We start from the raw sequence: 17,610 nt of genomic DNA on the forward strand, positions 1-17,610 counted from the left end.
CTGCAATCGTATCAAGTCTCTTTGAGTATTTTTTTGTTTTCATAACATCAAATGAATCTAAAGTCAATGAAAATCAAAGAGACGAAAATTTCATAGGAGAATTAGAATAATTTCTTATACTTGTATGCATTAATGTTATTGTAGCACAAAATATGTAATTTTGTCAATCATCAGATTATCTACTGTGAGTAAAATGGGACGATAGCATACCTCTCAGGGGCGGTCGAAAAATATTATAATAAAAACAATTGCCTTTAGCTATTTGAGTACCCCACAATGTATTCATATGGACGTATTAATGTAAATGTTTAAATGAATACTATGCTATTTCACCATGGTATAATGAATTGTGTAATGCACTCACGTTCAACGTCGGCGAGACGGTTTAGGCGCTTGTTTAGGTTGTGTACGAGGTGCGTTCAAAGAAAAAGGTGAATTTAGAAATTGTTTGAAAATTAGTTATTTATTTATCAATATTTATTTTGTCCCCTTCAAAGTAATCCCCCTTGGATATAATACACTTGTGCCCAGCCTTTTTCCAATCCTCGAAGCTCTTCTGAAGTACGCACTTTCTTCGATTCTGACTTGATCTCATCAATTGTGGCAAAACGCTTTCCTTTCATTGTTTTCTTCAGCTTTGAAAATAGGAAAAAGTCGCAGGGAGCCAAATCTGGTAAATACGGTGGTTGAGGCATGAGCTGGTGCATTATAGTGATGCAGAATCCACGCTTTGTTTTTCCACAATTCCGATCGTTTACACCGTAATGCTTAACGCAAACGTTGCATAACTTCCTTATTAACTGTAAATTTTGGCAGGAGCTCATGATGCATCACACTATTGTAATCCAAAAAAAAGTGAGCAAAATCTTCACATATTATCGAACTTGGTTTTTCGGTCTTGGGTCATCTGGCAGCTTCCATTGGGGTGATTGGACCTTGGTTTCGTACCATAACCATATTTCAACGCTTCGTCACCAGTTATGACCCGTTTGAGCAAACCCGAATCGTTGTTGACGTCATTCAACAACTCCTGAGCGATACTAATGCGACATTGCTTTTGCTCAAAATTTAGGAACAAACTACGCTGCCACAGGTTTCATGCCCAAAACATTCGAAAAAATTGAATGGCATGAGCCGATTAATAGGCCAACATCCTCTGCAACTTCCCTAATATTGATTCGAAGATTTTCAAGAAGAATTTTCTTCGCTTGTTGACGTGGTGGATACTCATCGCCATCAACATGTCCTCGGCCTTCTGTAAAGCGCTTGTACCACTTGACACAAAGTAGACACACTTTTGAGACAAAGTAGACTCACCAGAGCACTTTATTCCATTTTTAACGCAAAATTTAATATATTTTCTTTGATCCATTTCTTTCAAAAGTCAAAAATCAAAGAGCACATAAAAACGTTACTAACCTTTTCTGTTGTCAAAAACATATTAGTAATCGGAATTGGCTCCTAATGCAAGCACATGATAAACATAAATATGTGTCCGATTATAACAAAAACAAAATATTGGTAATAGAATGTATACAGCTCGCGTAAAATCAAAATTCATCTTTTCCTTTGAACACATCTCGTAGTTGAATGCTATTCGTGAAAAGGTTTTAATTTTGTGTGAATTCAACAACTTTAAGACAAATCATAAAAATACACCTTTCACGAAAGTGTAATTACGGTATAAATACTCGTTAGAAATATCGTAGTTCACAAGTTTAAGCCCGGACGTAGACATTAAATATTCTCGTAATATGTGGAAACTAAGAATAAAAAGATTTTGCTTTAGACAACGTGCTCATTTTATTTCAGTCAAACGGACTATTGAAATTCCTATATATGTACATACATACATAAAATATTAGCTGGGCCCAATATTACGAAGTGGTACTTTAACTTTAATCATACATATAATATATAGAATAAAGATTAAAACCCGTTTGACAAGCATTAAATTTTTCCGTAAAGACAATACAACTACATTTGAATAGTTATAAATATTGTAATAAAATATAATATTCTCTTATGTCACAGTTTGAAAATGAAACTCGGAATAGAATCACGCCCACTTCGCATATGACTCTATTTTAAATTCCATCAGACTCTTTACTTTTACAATTGATTAATCAAGTAATAATGAAAATATTGAAATATAACCTTATGCAAAGTAGTGATTTTGGGTGTGACAACTCTGTTCTCAAAATTTTCGAAATCCGATTATATCACAGCTCTATAAAACAAAAAAAAAATTGTTGCCCTGAATATGTTAGCAAATTTTGATGTTTTCAAATGCCTAGATTACTAATTTATATATGATCGTAGCGGATGCACTGTTGTTTTTACGATTAATACCTATCTTATATTTTAATCATTTATCGGCTTATTGACAATGAAATTAATTTTTCCAGTAATGATAAGGGTTCTGCGTCATTATTAAGTGATCCCCACTCTCAGGATCCCTACCGAAAATATGCGAAAAATTATGCGGAAAGTTTTAAGGTTTTACTTAATAAATTAAACGTAGAGATATCTAAATACACTAACAGCCTACAAAAAGTTTTTGACTCAGCAATTACTGAATATGCAGATATTATCAAAGTTATGACTGTTCCAGAAAGTGAATCATGCAAAATTTTTGTGTTGATAATCAAAACCCTAGGTAATCACTAAGTACAAAATTAGAAAGAAATTGTGCAAAATATATTGAGAAAATATCAGACTCTAGGTGCAAATTTGATTGAAATTATAAAAGAAATGCTCATAAAAGGCGTTTTATGGAAATATTCAGCCATGTACCGCATTTAACTTTCACATACAAACGAAGTGTTTCGGTTTGAAAATCGAATTTGCCTGAAACACGATTTTCATGTTCGTTTTTTATAAACAATGTGCGCCCGCCACGAATTTACAAATTTTATTACGGATTTGACTTATTTAAATATGTCATTCTTTCAAATGTTATCAGGCAAGTAGAGTTGCTATGTGTGTAATTTTTTTGCGAAAAATTAAAACTTTATTTTAAATTGAAATGTTTTTGAAGACTAAAATAAATTTTTTAAATGCAAAACTTCTTTGTAACATGTAAATTATCAGCTAATTAGCTTTTTTTGATAATTATTTCAACTTCTTCATCAAACATATGATTTCAAAGTTGTCATAACCTTGTATTCTATGAACGTTGCTCACGGCAGCACTCATGTTTGTTCACGAAAATTTAAATTTTTGAAAAATAAATGTCATTTGCTTCAAACAGCTATTTCGATGTAAAATAGAAAGACTTCGAAAAAGAAGAAATCACTCGGTTTGTAGGACACCTTAATTGAAATCATTTGGTTTGTAAAAACGAAATCAAATCAATATCATTCGGTTTCTGGAACATACATCTGTTTAATTTAATGCATCCTTATTATTCAAAACAAAACTGACATTATAAATTTATCTATTATTTTGTTTCGTGTTTTCTTATCTTGGTAATGTTAAATGAAAATAAAGATTTAATAATAAATTAGAGCAAATCTTACAGAATCATTGATAGTGAAGTCTGAGCATTAATATATCCAAAATCTATCTTATATCTAGGGCAACAAAACCACTGTAGAATACGTCGGCGCATTGCTGAGCTAATATCAAATATCTGACTAAATTTAGATGAGAATGTTACATTTAGTATTATGTGGTTTAATGTCAGAAATTGATGAAATTTATTAATTCGTCTTCCTAATCGTCATATACCCAAGTTACATCCCATATTATGACATGAACACTAGGTCAATAAAACTAAAAGAGAGAATTTCGAATTCGAGAGTATATAATGGTCGGTTGCGCCGAACTTTACCCTTCCTTGGTTGTTTCGTTTAATTTTTTTATTTATATGCAGCACAGAGGTGCCATTCGATCACAGCAGATACGTATTTTGTTTAATGTGGAAGATGTATGATACACCGTACAGTTCTTCACTGATTGAATCAACAGTTCCTTTTATAACACGAACCACTACTTAGAAAAGTATAATCTCCATTTAGTCTTAATCTATACCTTTTATATTTTATATAATATAAGTTTTGTTCGTGTACCTAACCGGGTAATGGAAAGAAAATATAATGTTTCTATTTTTGTTACAGGAGTGGGTCATCCATCAATGTAAGAGGCCTTATGTAAAAAAATTGTGTACTATTATATGCTGCAGAAGAAATAAGTAACTGCCAATTATTGTAGTTTCACCACAAAACTGTTTGGCTGTACAACACATGTATTTGGTTTGCAGAATCAATTTCTTTCACCCAAATTGCTGTTTAATAATTAAATTTAATATTGTTATGTTGATCTTGTATTCATGTCACAATGAAATTAAGTGTGAGCGCGTATCGCGCGCACGCATCAGCACACAAAAAAATACTCTCGAGCGGTTACCATTCGCAACTCAACTACGGCAGCACAGGTGCGGCAATTTCTTCTTCTGCTGTTTTACAAATGGTATGTCAGTATAAGTACTGAATATTTTTTCATTGAATGAATGTAAGAATAGTTTTATACTGTTTGTTGCAGGCGGACCCGACCGAAAACGCAATGTCAGTTTCAAAAGATCGCCATGAAATCGAATGCAATAGTGATACAGATATCGTAAGCCCATCTGGTACGAGCAGCTCTGGGCGGGAACGGACTGGCACTATTAGGAAAATGCAACGTGGAAGTGACAATGATAATAATAGTAATGCTCATTATTCCGACTTTAAAAGTCCCGTGCAAAAGTAAGTAAATTAAAGCATGGATGGATTGTTATGTTTAATGGGTCTAGTCACGGAAGCCTTTTCGATCGATAAATTTGTCGATACGATCGAAAATTACGCAAAAATCATTAAAATCAATCGACTAGGACATATAGGAGTCTATAAGTGATTATTCACAGAAACTTGGCTTTTTAATATATCCAAAGCCACGAAACTGTCAGAAATTTTAAACATTTAAATGATATTTGAATCATAAATCCGCCGTAAAAACGAACATTAAAAAAAAAATCATGAAAATCCATGCATTTTTCGATTTTTGACAGCCAAAAAACCAGGCGACCGTGAAAGTATACAATTACCCCAGAAATATGAGCATTTTGAAGTATTTATGTAAAAAATTGCAGAGGACTCATTAAGTTACGTTTCCAAAGAGCACCAGACGAAATAATCGAAATCATAATAATAATCGAAGTCCTTTCTAATAGTACAATGCTGATTTGCGCCTTTATCTAGGGAACTTAGACTTTTTGAAGCAAGAGAACCTTGTATTTAGTATTTTACAGAATTAATGATTTGGCCCAATTTATATTGAAAGTTTTAGTATATTTTGCATTTCACTTTGGGCTCGAGATATTCATGATAAAATAAACCCAATTAACTCAAATAAGATATGTGTGCTCAAAGCTTAACGAAAGGTAATAAAATTTAATTTTAATCTAATAAAAAAGGGAATTTAACATGGTTGATAACCCGCGGGATACTGTTGATTGAATCGATGTGCATGGGACTTCGCTATAAGGGATTTCAACTCCAAAACATAACTTTATTTTATTAAACTTATGAGTAAAAATATTTATGCAGGATATAATTTTAAAGTTAAATGTTTTATTAGCGTTAGCTTTATGTCAATTAAAAAAAAATGTATTTGCATTAACCACAGAGCACAGATTGTTTTCGTGAAGCAATGTTCTTATTACAAATTTTGTGGTGAGAGAGTTTTAAGGTATTATAAATAAATAGTAAGTAAATTTCTTAAGTAAATTTTCCTAAAAAAATTAGTAAGTGTTCATGATATCAATTTTTACTATTTCTTTCAAAAAAAAGTTATATAAATGTGTCACTATGTCTTATGGTGAAAAAAGTAGCTTTTCTTTTAAAGGGGAAAAATTACTCAAAGTATACCTTTCATCTTTGTAACTACTCGCTATAATATTTTCCGCGCTTTATGTAATTTGTTCAGAAATGACTACGCGGCGTTAAATTAACGAAGAGGATATACTGGAATCTTTAGAAAGAGATTCTGATATTGAAAATGAATATGTAAATGATGTAGATGATAGAATTAATGATATAGTGGAAAATATTCACCATGCTGACACTGCATCTGAAGTAACATCAAACTTCTAACTTCTGATGACAAGCTATTCAAGACAGTTAGAAGCAGTTCTACGATTGTAATTGAATTTGCAAAGCGAGTTTTATCTTAAGCGGTTGATTTTCGCGTACGAGAGGGTTATGGCCAATTCACATAGAACTTTTTGTTGTTTCACTATGAACTGTCACACAAAACGAGGAAAGTTGTATGTTAATGTATTGTATGTAGTCTGATCGAAATTTAATAAAAAAAAACCCTTTTTAAAAAATAAATATCTTTTTTAAAGGTTTTATTAAATAGAAATCTTCAAATTTATTTATAAAGTAAAAATTGTAAAAAGTGTAAAAGTATAATAAACAAACAAAAAATTAACAAATTTAATTCAGCATCAACAGTTACTACGTAGCTAAAAGGATATTATTTATTTATACTCGTATTTTTATTCAAATTACTTAAATATTTTAAAAAGTTGTTTTTAAATGCTTTATCAAATCTTTGTTTTCATTTGAGTCAATATTATGACATTCAATTTCGTTTCTTTTCAAATAATTTTTCGTGTAAAGAATATCATTTAGAGTTTTGGTTTAAAGCTTGTTACGAATTTTACTTCTATTTAAGGGGTTAAGGGTAGTCAGAGGCGCGAAAAAGATTTTCAGTAATTTTTTTTTGCTATTAAATCATGTTATTTTACAAAAGTAGTAATATGGCATTATTATACAATGTTTTGACTTGAGTCACGTAAGTTTCAAAAAAAAAAAAATTTTAATTTCCAAAGTTATAGCTGTCTGTTTGACCCAGTTCCAAAAAAGATCCTTGCGGTGATAGAAAAATTTAATTATTCTAGATTTTCGGTAAAAAATCAACAGTTAATTGTTCTTAAAAATCAATCAGGCCCCAGTTTATTATGTATTCTAAAAGCTGTATAAATTTCATTAAAATCTACTGAGCGGTTTTCGAGTTACAGTTTTTTAGTTTAATTAGTTTAAGAGAAAATTCTTTCCACATTCCCTGTTGAAACTGGCAACTCTTAAATTAATTTAAGAGAAAATTATCTCCACATTCGCTGTTGAAGCTGGCAACGTCAATATGTTCCAAATAATTTTTTTTAAGTGATGGAAATATGAGTGTCATCAAATTTTCTTTAAGCTAAAAATAATAACCAAAAAACTTCTCAATATCCATTTGTGAGCTAAAACCATATTTTTTAAAATCGATTTGACGTAACTCCCTTCAATCAGAATCTATCACTTGAATATCTTCATGTCCAAGATTGGAAAAATATTTAAAAATTTTAGCAATTGAAGCGTTTCTTTTTTCAATTAAATTTTCTGGTGCAAGCAATTCGATACACTTTAAAATTTCGTCATTGAAATCAAATTTTTGTAATATTTGTGTACATAAAGTTATATAGAATCTTAAGCATTTATTTTTGAATTCAAGCGCAATTTCGATTTTAATTTCAATAGGTTTTGTAGTCTGCATTAATTGATAGATAGAAAAAGCAATTATTCTTATTAAAATTATGCGAAGTTCTTCATTTAAAACGTAAATTTGTGGCGATTCAGTCTCTTTTCAAAAACGCTGCAACGGATTTTTTTGGGGTCGGCTTTAGAAAAAAGTCCCAGGCTTTCGGGATAAAATGGGTATAAGCGGATAGAGGAGATCCTCCAGTTCAAGAATATATATAGATATAGCCGCGGGAAACTTATAGTTTTCGAGATATTTACGTTTAAAGTTGAAAATTTCAACTATTTAAAGTACGTATTTTTGCGATTTAAAATGAATTATACACTTATATTTTTCACTGATATATCCACTAACACTTGACTAATTCGTTTTTAGAAATTTGTTTTATATTAGATGCTGCAAAAATAGCTTTATTTCAATATTTAAATCATTCTTCAATTTTATTAATTTTGACAATAACAAAATGGTTGTGAATGTCAATACATCAGTGTTGCCATACTAATATATTTTGTAAATGAAGAAAAATAAAATAAACAGAGAGATTGTACCCTAGATACAGGAAACAACGCAAAAAGAATTTCTGCGCGTAAAAACTTTGGTACACCCCGGTGTTGGATCGACCAGGGTTATTTTTTTTGAAGCGCGGCCGAAGGCCGCCAACGCTAAAATAAGTTCTGCGCAAAAAAACCTTGATACACCCCGGTGTTGGATCGATCAGGGTTATTTTTTTGAAGCGCGGCCGAAGGCCGCCAACGCAAAAAGGAGTTCTGCACAAAAAAACCTTGATACACCCCGGTGTTGGACCGACCGAAAATTTTTTGTAGTTAATGTCATTCGTGTTGAAAAAATGTTTAATTTCACTGTAAATACCCTCACCATCCGCCTTAACTACATCCATACATACAAAAAATAAATCATTTAATTCATTTTTGTGTTGTATTCCTACAACCAGACTCAAATTTTTTGTTGTTGAACAGTCTGTACTCTTATCTGCACAAATGGAGAAATGATTATCGCGCATTAGTGGTGTAACGAAATCAAATTGAGGTTTGCCTATGACATTCATTTTCAAATCTAATCAGTCCGGCCGGACTTTATATCCTTCTCAATTTTGGAATCATCGAAACTGTTGGTTATCAGGGGAACCAGGTGATCCATTGTTGAAAAAGAAATTTTGTGTTCAGCACAATAAGCGGCTAAATGTATTTCAGCGAAAGCCGTACTTTCCACAAAGCCTGTTATTATGTTCTTGCTGCCTCTGTGGGTTTAAATTCCCTTGACTGCTCTAAATGTTTTTTGGTGTTTCCGTGATTTATCAAATCTTTTTTACCTCCAGTTGTTTTACGGTTTACTGAGCATATTTTACCTGTATGCAATCCCTCATCAGTATTTATCAGCCAAGCTTTTAATTTTTCGTCGAGTTCCCAATTGGCGTTAAACAATTTACATTTAATGATGAAAATTGTCAATAAATAATACAATATGTACATATGCATGTATACATTTTTAACTAATTTCAACTTCGCCAAATTTTACCATTCTACACTCAACATTTAAATATTCATCATTTGTATCAGAAAAAGGGGATGTATTATCTGTAAATTAAATTACATTTTGTAATGTTTATTTAATGAATATATAAAAATAAAAATAATTAACTTACCTATTCTTTTTTGCAAAAATGTTTCCATTTTAATATATTTTATTTTTTTGGCGGGGAGCTTATTCGGGCAAATTTGGCTGGTGAAATGAAATTTAAAATATAAGATTGCTTTTAAAAAAATCAACGGTTTACCGATATCTAGCATTCCTGCTTTCTCATATGCAAAAACAAATAGCTGACAAAAATGGGGAATTTATGTATTAACTACAGAAAATTATCAAGTATTGCCAGATATCTTGAAGGTGAAAATTTTTTGTATAAAATTTTGATTCAATATCTTCAGTTTAAGATCTTTTTGAAAAAAAATCTTAATTTTGAAAATAAACCTCCACTTCTGGCAACACTGTTTACAAGTATTTTTGGATTTATTTAATTGATAAATATAAAACACATTTCTTTATCTCTAAAACAATAAAAAAAAATCCCCTCATAACTACTTTGGTAAAACGAATTCTGAATATTTATTTTGTAAACTGATGTGCAATTGAATCTCATTAAAACTATTTTTTTTTAACCCTTTCGATTTCAAAAATATTTGAGTTCGAGCTAGTTAAGGAACGTATTACTTATCACATTATATCACCAATATCCTAAACAAACAAACATAAAAACAACCTTATCTCTGAATGAACATAATGTATGAAACCACATTAAACAAAATACATCAAACAAACTTATCTTAGAACGATGCAAATGTATTTAAACAAACAATATGTTATATGTAAAGAAACTATCAACTAGTAATAAGTAACACTAGTTGGTATAAATAGCAGTAAGATCTATATAACAAGTTAGTCTTAAGAATATCAATAAAGAGTACACATTTCAGTGCAGCTCAAAAGTATATTTTTAATAACTCATATCGTGTAAACGATATTAACTAGCTAAAAATCTGAAATACACATACGAGTATGTATGTGACTAATATGGTTGTGCTAAATTTAGGAAAAATTAAATTTTTAAATTTTGGTAACTCCCTCGGCTTTTATCTGATTTTCAATATATTCGATATCGACCACCAAAAGCATCATTTATTGACATTTTTTTATAAGTGGTTCAAATTAAAGTTTACTAATTCATAGTACGTAATAGGTGTAAATAAGAAAGTATTATTTTGTTTAATTCATTTCTGGTTCTGGAGCTTTTTGAAAGACTTTCTTCCGTTTTTTGGGAATTGGTGCCAAATGCATGGATTCACTATTGTCGGAGTCATCGCTGTTACCGCCTTCCGCAGATGAGGATTATTTTAGAGAGGCTTTTGATGGTCTATCTTTTTTGCGTTTTAGATGAGGAATGGATGTGTCGTCTTGTTGGGCAGCGAGGAGTGTACGAGCAACTGCAATGAGAAAATTTGTTGAATCTAATATTTTATTTTTCGGGAGTCCTTTATTAATACAATCTTTTTTGTACTCCATCCATGACGCAGTTATATATAATTTACAAATTGCATAATAACTCTCAGAGTCCACTTAACTGTACCAATATTCATCCAGTAGTATTGGATCATTTGATCCAATAAATCCACCCCGCTCGTATACACATTATACATTCGTACAACTTGGGTCTATCGATAAGTATAAAATTTTTGTTTTCTTTATGCCATCTCTTAGCTTTGATTTTTTCTTGATGCCAACAAAGTTTGAAGCCAACTTATTGTCGTATCAGCGAGTACAATAACATTATTATCGCGCCTTATGCATTCTGCTGATGGACCTCTGTTGGCAAGCGTGGATTCGAAAATCTATTCATTTTTTTTTGTTTCAACATTTCAAACGATTGGTATGATGGGAAGTAGTTGTTGAATAATAAATTATGTCCAATTTCGGTATTTGGGATACGTTTCGCCAAGTGCAGAACGACTGCGGAACCGAAGCGAACTGTTTGGATCCATTGTGGATTTAAGGGTATCGTGGATCCTTTATATATCTGGAAATCGTACGGCATTCCACTTTTTCCACATAACGTATTAACGTACTGCTTAGCTGTAAATTTGTTTTTAAATGGGATGATTTGTTTATCAATGCAGAGGTTTTCTCTCAATGTCAGGTTTTTTATCCGATTCTAATCAACTCAACTATTGGTCGCATTTTAAAGAGACGATCAGCGCAGTCGCGCTTACGGGCATTTATGTTAACAATGTGTAAATTGTTTCGAATTGCTGAAAATCTTCTGCGAGTTATATTTTCAATGAAAAGTAATATTCTTATTACCGAATTATAAAACATCTCCACCCAAATAAATCGTACTTCATCAACAGTCTAAGCTTTGAACGACAATTGGCCTGAATTTGGTGCATATAGATTTGTGCAATTTATTTCTCTCGTAAAAAACTCATCAGTATATATTTGCTAAAGATAGGAAAAGGAGTGGACCAAAACCTCACTTATTTGCTATGCCTCTAAAGCTTTCCTGATGTAAACATTTTTGTCAACGAATATCTTTCTTTGCTGTATATGAAACTCCATAAATTTTTGCAGTTGTGTCTCTACTTATACATGTTGTTGGGGAATTGGGAACATTGCCGTCGTATACTTCGGTTTCGTGCTCCTCTGAAATAGCTTCGTGTTCAACCACATCTACATCTTTGGATTGCACTTGGGCTCATCAAATATTATCTCATTTTCATCCATAGCTTCTTCATCAACGTCAGAATCTTGTTTAAGCATTGTAAAAATTTCATCTACAGTAAGAGCTGTAATTTTCTAAAGACAAAGAGGATATAATTTCGTTATGGCCAGAAGTTACCATAACATTTTTTCGTACAACATTTTGGAAAAAATCTGCCTCTACAGGTCAATGTCGTATACATATATTTGACGTACATAAATTAGGTTGCACATAAGCTCAGAGAAATTTGTATACCCTGAACAGGGTATATTAAGTTTGTACCACCCAGAAGGAAACGTCGTAAACCCTAAAATATGTAAGTATATACATAATATGATTAGCATGATGAGCTGAGTTGATTTAGCCTGTAAATACGCTAAGTAGTCCCTCAGTTTTTAAGCTATTGATCTGAAAATTTGCACCTGTCCTTTCCTTACTAAGAAGCTTTTTTGTATATTGTTTTGATACACTCATTTCCATTGCCTTTTCAAAAAACTTAAAATTCTCTCGTTCAGCTATGAAAAACTTACGGAGTGATTCGTAAATATCAGCAACAGTGATCAAATCTGTGTTAGAACTCTGAAATTGAACATTCACTTGTTTTATTCTCTCCAGAAGAACATTCCATACAACAACCATTACTGCCGTTTGCAGTTTTTGCAAATTCGAAAATATCCCTGCCGCTTCTTGTCGTATCACAGGCTTTTCGGTACAATCATCCTTGATTAATTCCAAAGTTTTTAGAATTTCATGCCAAGATTCTTTCAAACTTTTGCATGCATCCTCTCTAGCTGACCAGCATGTCAAATTTACTTTTTTAACGCTTTTACCTTTTCCGATTTGATTCATTAGTTTCTGCCAGCGTTGTGTCGAGCTTAGAAAAAAACCTAGATTTCCTGTAACAATATGAAAAAGTGACAAGCTTCTGTAGTCGATTCAGCAGCTGTAGTTGTTGATAGATTTAAAGAATGTGTGTTGAATCGGTGATTAGAGAAAAATATTTTGCTTGTTTTATTTCGTCTCCAATCTTCTTTAAAACTTTCTGACCCATCAAGAGAATAAATTCATCGCAAGTGGTCTTTGATAAGTAACTGGTACTCCCTGATCCTTGATTTCCAAACCGTTTAATGTGATGAGCCAGAAAAGGATCAAGTTTGGCTAATAGTTCCAAAACCATACAATAATTTCCATTATGTGGATCTTCAAATTTTTAGTTTTTCCCTCTAAAAGTGTGACCTCTTGAACACAATCGCTTCACGACAGCAACAACTTTCATCAGAACGTTTTTCCAGTAAGTTATTTCTTCATCAATCTGGATCTGCAATAAATCATTAAGTCGGTCATCAATCTTATTTCTATCTTTCAAACTAAGAATACTAGATTTATGACGCGGAGAGTTTTCATACTGAGCTGTTCGATGATCTGCATTTTTCCAGTCATTGAATCCTCCGTTCTCAAATTGAGTTCAACACTCCAATGGACCAAATGCCAAACACGGTCCACAATATACAGATCTGGGCTCGACGTTTGATTCTGAAACGAATCTTCAATTGTTGGACTTACAGATGATTCCGCTTCTGCCACACTGTCACAAGCAGCAGAGTATGTATCGGTCTCATCTTCAGATTGTATTGTATTAGGACTTATGTTTGAAGTTTCCGCACTCAAAATAATGCTTTTACTTTCATTTCTCAAAAAATTGTAAATTTTTACTGTTTGTCGGATGATTTCTTTCTGTTCTTCTTTTCTAATTTCTGCTCTTTTTCTGTACTCGGCCCCACTAAGTCGCTTTTTCCCATCATTCATTCTGACAATTTTTGATTCAAGAACTGAAACAATTAAATAGTAAATTAAAAGTATAGTTTTCTGTACGCAATTACCAGTATCCTTTGTTAACTTTGAATACTTACCTAATAAAAGCAAAACAGATAATTATAAGAATAAGACAAGAATTTTGAATTTTTATACACTTTTGTTATCAAGTCAAATTTACTGTTTCGCTACGGGTGATTTATCCTAAACACTAGAATTATTTACTTACGGGGATAACGGGATAATACAATTTTGTTGCTGAATTCGGTGTTACCAGATTATAAGAATTAAGAACAATATTAAGAATAGCTTTTTTACATAAATCTTTTACAATTAGGAGTGATGGTAGTCGCTACATATACAACGAAATCTCGCTTCAACTAACGCCGTAACCCAATTGCTCCGCAATCGTGATACCATTCGACCAAAATTCGCCGCTCCTTAAAATTTGCCGCCCTAGGCTACAACCTACTCAGCCTGCTGATAAATCCACCACTATAGCATATAGCTGCCGTACAAACTGAATTTGGCATAAGATATTTCCTTAGGTAACAATGTAATCTCGAAGAATATGCTCAGACCAGATCACTATAGCATATAGCTACCATACAAACTTAACGATCGGAATCAAGTGCTTGCATGGAAAACGCTTTCATTTGACGAGGTATCTTCACAAAATTTGGCAGTGGATTATTATTTAAGTCAATAATGCAATCTCCGATGAAATAGTATACAATGGATGACTATGGCATATAGCTGTCATATTAACTGAAGGATCGGAATAAGCTGCTTGCATGGAAAACTTTTTTATTTGACGAGGTATCTTTACGAAGTCTTTGTATTTGTGAAGGGTATTATAGCTTCGGTGCAATATTTTATTTATTTTTTTTTACCGCTCAGCTGACCACCGCGTTATTTTAGTATGCGGAATACAAAATCTATGGGCATACGGAATTTTTGACAGTAATTTGCCGCTGTCGGTTTTATTTAGGGAAAGCAGATTAAGGTAGGTCGTTCAATGTTGGGTTGGTTATTGACATATTTTTGGAAAATCCTTTCTAGTTCTAATATAGGCTAGTTCTAGTTCTAATGATGGCTGATCTCGATCTAATGGTTTGGGGGATGTAATAGTATTTGAAATAGGAATGAAGAGTTGTAGACAATTAAAGTATACTTTATTTTAGTTAAAAAATTTGTCTTTATTAAAGTACATCGGGAAATATATTGTCGATGATAGTATTTTGTGAGTTGGTGATTGTGCAGAAATCCGTCGGTGATTTTATGCATCCAGTATTTTCATGTACAGCTACTTTTCCATTGCCAATATCTAAGAATTGTTTTGAAAAAGCTTTAGTAGATGGACCTTGAAGCATATAAACGCGCACAGTCACGATGATTTTAAGCAAAAGTTGATTTCTTCAGCGTACGTTGAACGTGGAATAACGGGAAGTGTCCCGTCCTTCGGGGCATCCATTTTTTCGATTAAGTCCATGTAAAATAGCGTGGTGCATTCATAGCACAATAATAATAACCCAACGATTACCCTCCTCCCGCCCAACCGACGCGAGGGGCACAAACCGCATACGTGCGGAATTAGCCGAGTCAAAAAAGGCAAGAGAGTTTTATAAGTGTTGAGATCTAAAACTGCTCAGCTACAGAAACAAAAATTTCAACAGCCAAGATTTAAAGTTACAATATAATAAATTGTTACATTTTCATTTATTAAGAGAAAAAATAAAGTCTTTTTAATTTTGAAAAGTGAGTCAAATAAGTCAAATGTGCTGGAATGAGAATTAAAATCAATACAGGCCGTTTTCGAGATGTATTAAGAAATAATGTTAATTTCTCTGTGAGAATGAAATTTACTTGAGTTGATTAAAAAAAATAAGCCACCTTCTTTTCATCTGTACTCCGTGATATCTGGCGATTGATAAGTGACAACGGGAGGCACGTGGCGGAGATAACTGATTAGTTCATAAAATTAGCGTTGCCGTTTGGGCCCGATCGGACACAAATTGGTACTTTCATTTGTCTTCGGTAGTTTGGTTGGTAAGCAAAAGATTTTGGTAGGCAATATACAATAAAAATTAATATCAAGATTTGTTTCGGTATAACAATAAACCTCCGCAGTAAGCGAACAGAAGGACATCGATGTCAGGTAACTGAAAACATATTAAACATTTTCAACATGTCAATTCACACTTTGACAAGTTACTGTCGCGATTAAAGCTCTCTTGAAATCGAAAATTTCGTAAGGAGGTGTTAAAAATATTCGGTTTAAACTAAGGTTTATTTGTACATACATATTTATTCAAGTGTGAATTGAATGTTTTGATGACAAAAAATTTGGTAGTTTTGTAACAGATTTGACACTGCATAGAATATACATGAAAATTATAATATACTAAATTATAATATTCGATTGCCATCTTGTAGATCTGGGGATGAACAGAATAATGTAAAAATCCCGATTAAAAATCAGGGGTTGATCGTATAAGTGTGAAAATTTAGAATTGGGAAAACTTTAGTATAACATCCCACGCTTTCGGGGATGAAATGGGTATGGGCGGATAGAGGAGATCCTCCAGATCAAGAATGTATATATATAGCCGCGGGAAACTTATAGTTTTTGAGATAATTGGGTTTAAAGTTCAAAATTTCGACTATTTAAAGTAAGCATTTTTCCCATTTCGAATGAGTTATACACTTATATTTTCCACCTTTATATCCACTAACACTTCACTAATTCGTTTGTACACATTTATTTTACATTATATAGTGCAAAAATAGTTTAATTCAATAATTGAATTATTGTTAAATTCTATTAATTCTGACAATAACAAAAGGGTTGCAAAATTTCAAATAACCAGTGTTACCTTATCGACATCTTTTGTAATTGAACTGAAAGAAATTAAAACAGATAATACCCCAAATACAGGAATCCAAAACCTAGAGAAATAAACTATTACAAAGCATTGATGTTAAGTATTATGTTATACCCTCTATCACAATATTACTTTTTTCTTGTAGAACTTCTGTTTGCGTTGGCGGCCTTCGACCGCGCTTCAAAAAAAATAACCCTGGTCGGTCCAACACCGGGGTGTATCAAAATATTTTTCGCGCAGAACTTTTTTTTGCGTTGGCGGCCTTCGGCCGCGCTTTAAAAAAATAACCCTGGTCGGTCCAACACCGGGGTGTATCAAGGTTTTTTTGCGCAGAACTTATTTTTGCGTTGGCGGCCTTCGGCCGCGCTTCAAAATAAAATAACCCTGGTCGATCCAACACCGGAGTGTACCAAAGTTTTTACGCGCAGAAATTCTTTTTGCGTTGTTTCCTGTATCTAGGGTACAATCTCTCTGTTTATTTTAGTTTTCTTCGTTTACAAAATATATTAGTATGGCAAGACTGATGTTTTGACATTCACAACCATTTTGTTATTGTCAAAATTAATAAAATTGAACAATGATTTAAATATTGAAATAAAGCTATTTTTGCAGCATCTAATATAAAAAAAAAATTTCGGGTCGGCTTTAGAATAACGTCCCACGCTTTCGGGGATAAAACGGGTATGGGCGGATAGAGGAGATCCTCCAGATCAAGAATATATATAGATATAGCCGCGGGAAACTTATAGTTTTCGAGATATTTACGCTTAAAGTTGAAAATTTGAACTATTTAAAGTACGTATTTTTGCGAGTTAAAATGAATTATACACTTATATTTTTCACTTTTATATCCACTAACACTTGACTAATTCGTTTTTAGAAATTTTTTTATATTAGATGCTGCAGAAATAGCTTTATTTCAATATTTAAATCATTCTTTAATTTTATTAAATTTGACAATAACAAAATGGTTGTGAATGTCAAAACATCAGTGTTGCCATACTAATATATTTTGCAAACGAAGAAAAATAAAATTAACAGAGAGATTATATCCTAGATACGGGAAACAACGCA

General features: G+C 32.3%; 1 protein-coding gene and 2 long non-coding RNA genes across 10 annotated transcripts in view; 1 reads left to right on the forward strand and 2 right to left on the reverse strand.

Annotated features, from left to right (window-relative positions):
* Positions 1–17,610, forward strand: part of Cngl (Cyclic nucleotide-gated ion channel-like) — a 61,223-nt gene that overhangs the window by 12,643 nt on the left and 30,970 nt on the right. For all 5 annotated transcript variants that reach the window (XR_011396746.1, XM_014241178.3, XM_070110679.1 and 2 more), the window contains exons 2-3: positions 4,122–4,473; positions 4,546–4,748. Coding sequence is in view for 4 of the 5 variants with exons in the window: in XM_014241178.3 (XP_014096653.2) it covers positions 4,342–4,473; positions 4,546–4,748 (335 nt within the window). In the remaining variant the exon portion in view is untranslated. The remainder of the gene's footprint in view (positions 1–4,121; positions 4,474–4,545; positions 4,749–17,610) is intronic.
* Positions 8,073–9,441, reverse strand: LOC118683566 (uncharacterized). Its single transcript, XR_011396750.1, has 3 exons — positions 9,365–9,441; positions 9,233–9,309; positions 8,073–9,164 (listed from the first exon to the last, which is right to left on the reverse strand). It is a non-coding gene; the product is annotated as an uncharacterized lncRNA (long non-coding RNA).
* LOC106622102 (uncharacterized) lies at positions 10,111–17,566 on the reverse strand. Of its 4 annotated transcripts, none has more exons than XR_001330941.3 (4): positions 13,750–13,913; positions 13,217–13,668; positions 10,629–13,157; positions 10,111–10,568 (listed from the first exon to the last, which is right to left on the reverse strand). It is a non-coding gene; the product is annotated as an uncharacterized lncRNA (long non-coding RNA). The 4 variants fall into 4 exon arrangements; XR_011396748.1 differs by having other exon boundaries at positions 10,112–10,568; positions 13,246–13,668; positions 13,750–13,912; XR_004979404.2 differs by having other exon boundaries at positions 10,629–13,668.

Source organism: Bactrocera oleae, chromosome 5 (genome assembly GCF_042242935.1).
Source record: "Bactrocera oleae isolate idBacOlea1 chromosome 5, idBacOlea1, whole genome shotgun sequence".
NCBI classification, from domain to species: domain Eukaryota; kingdom Metazoa; phylum Arthropoda; class Insecta; order Diptera; family Tephritidae; genus Bactrocera; species Bactrocera oleae.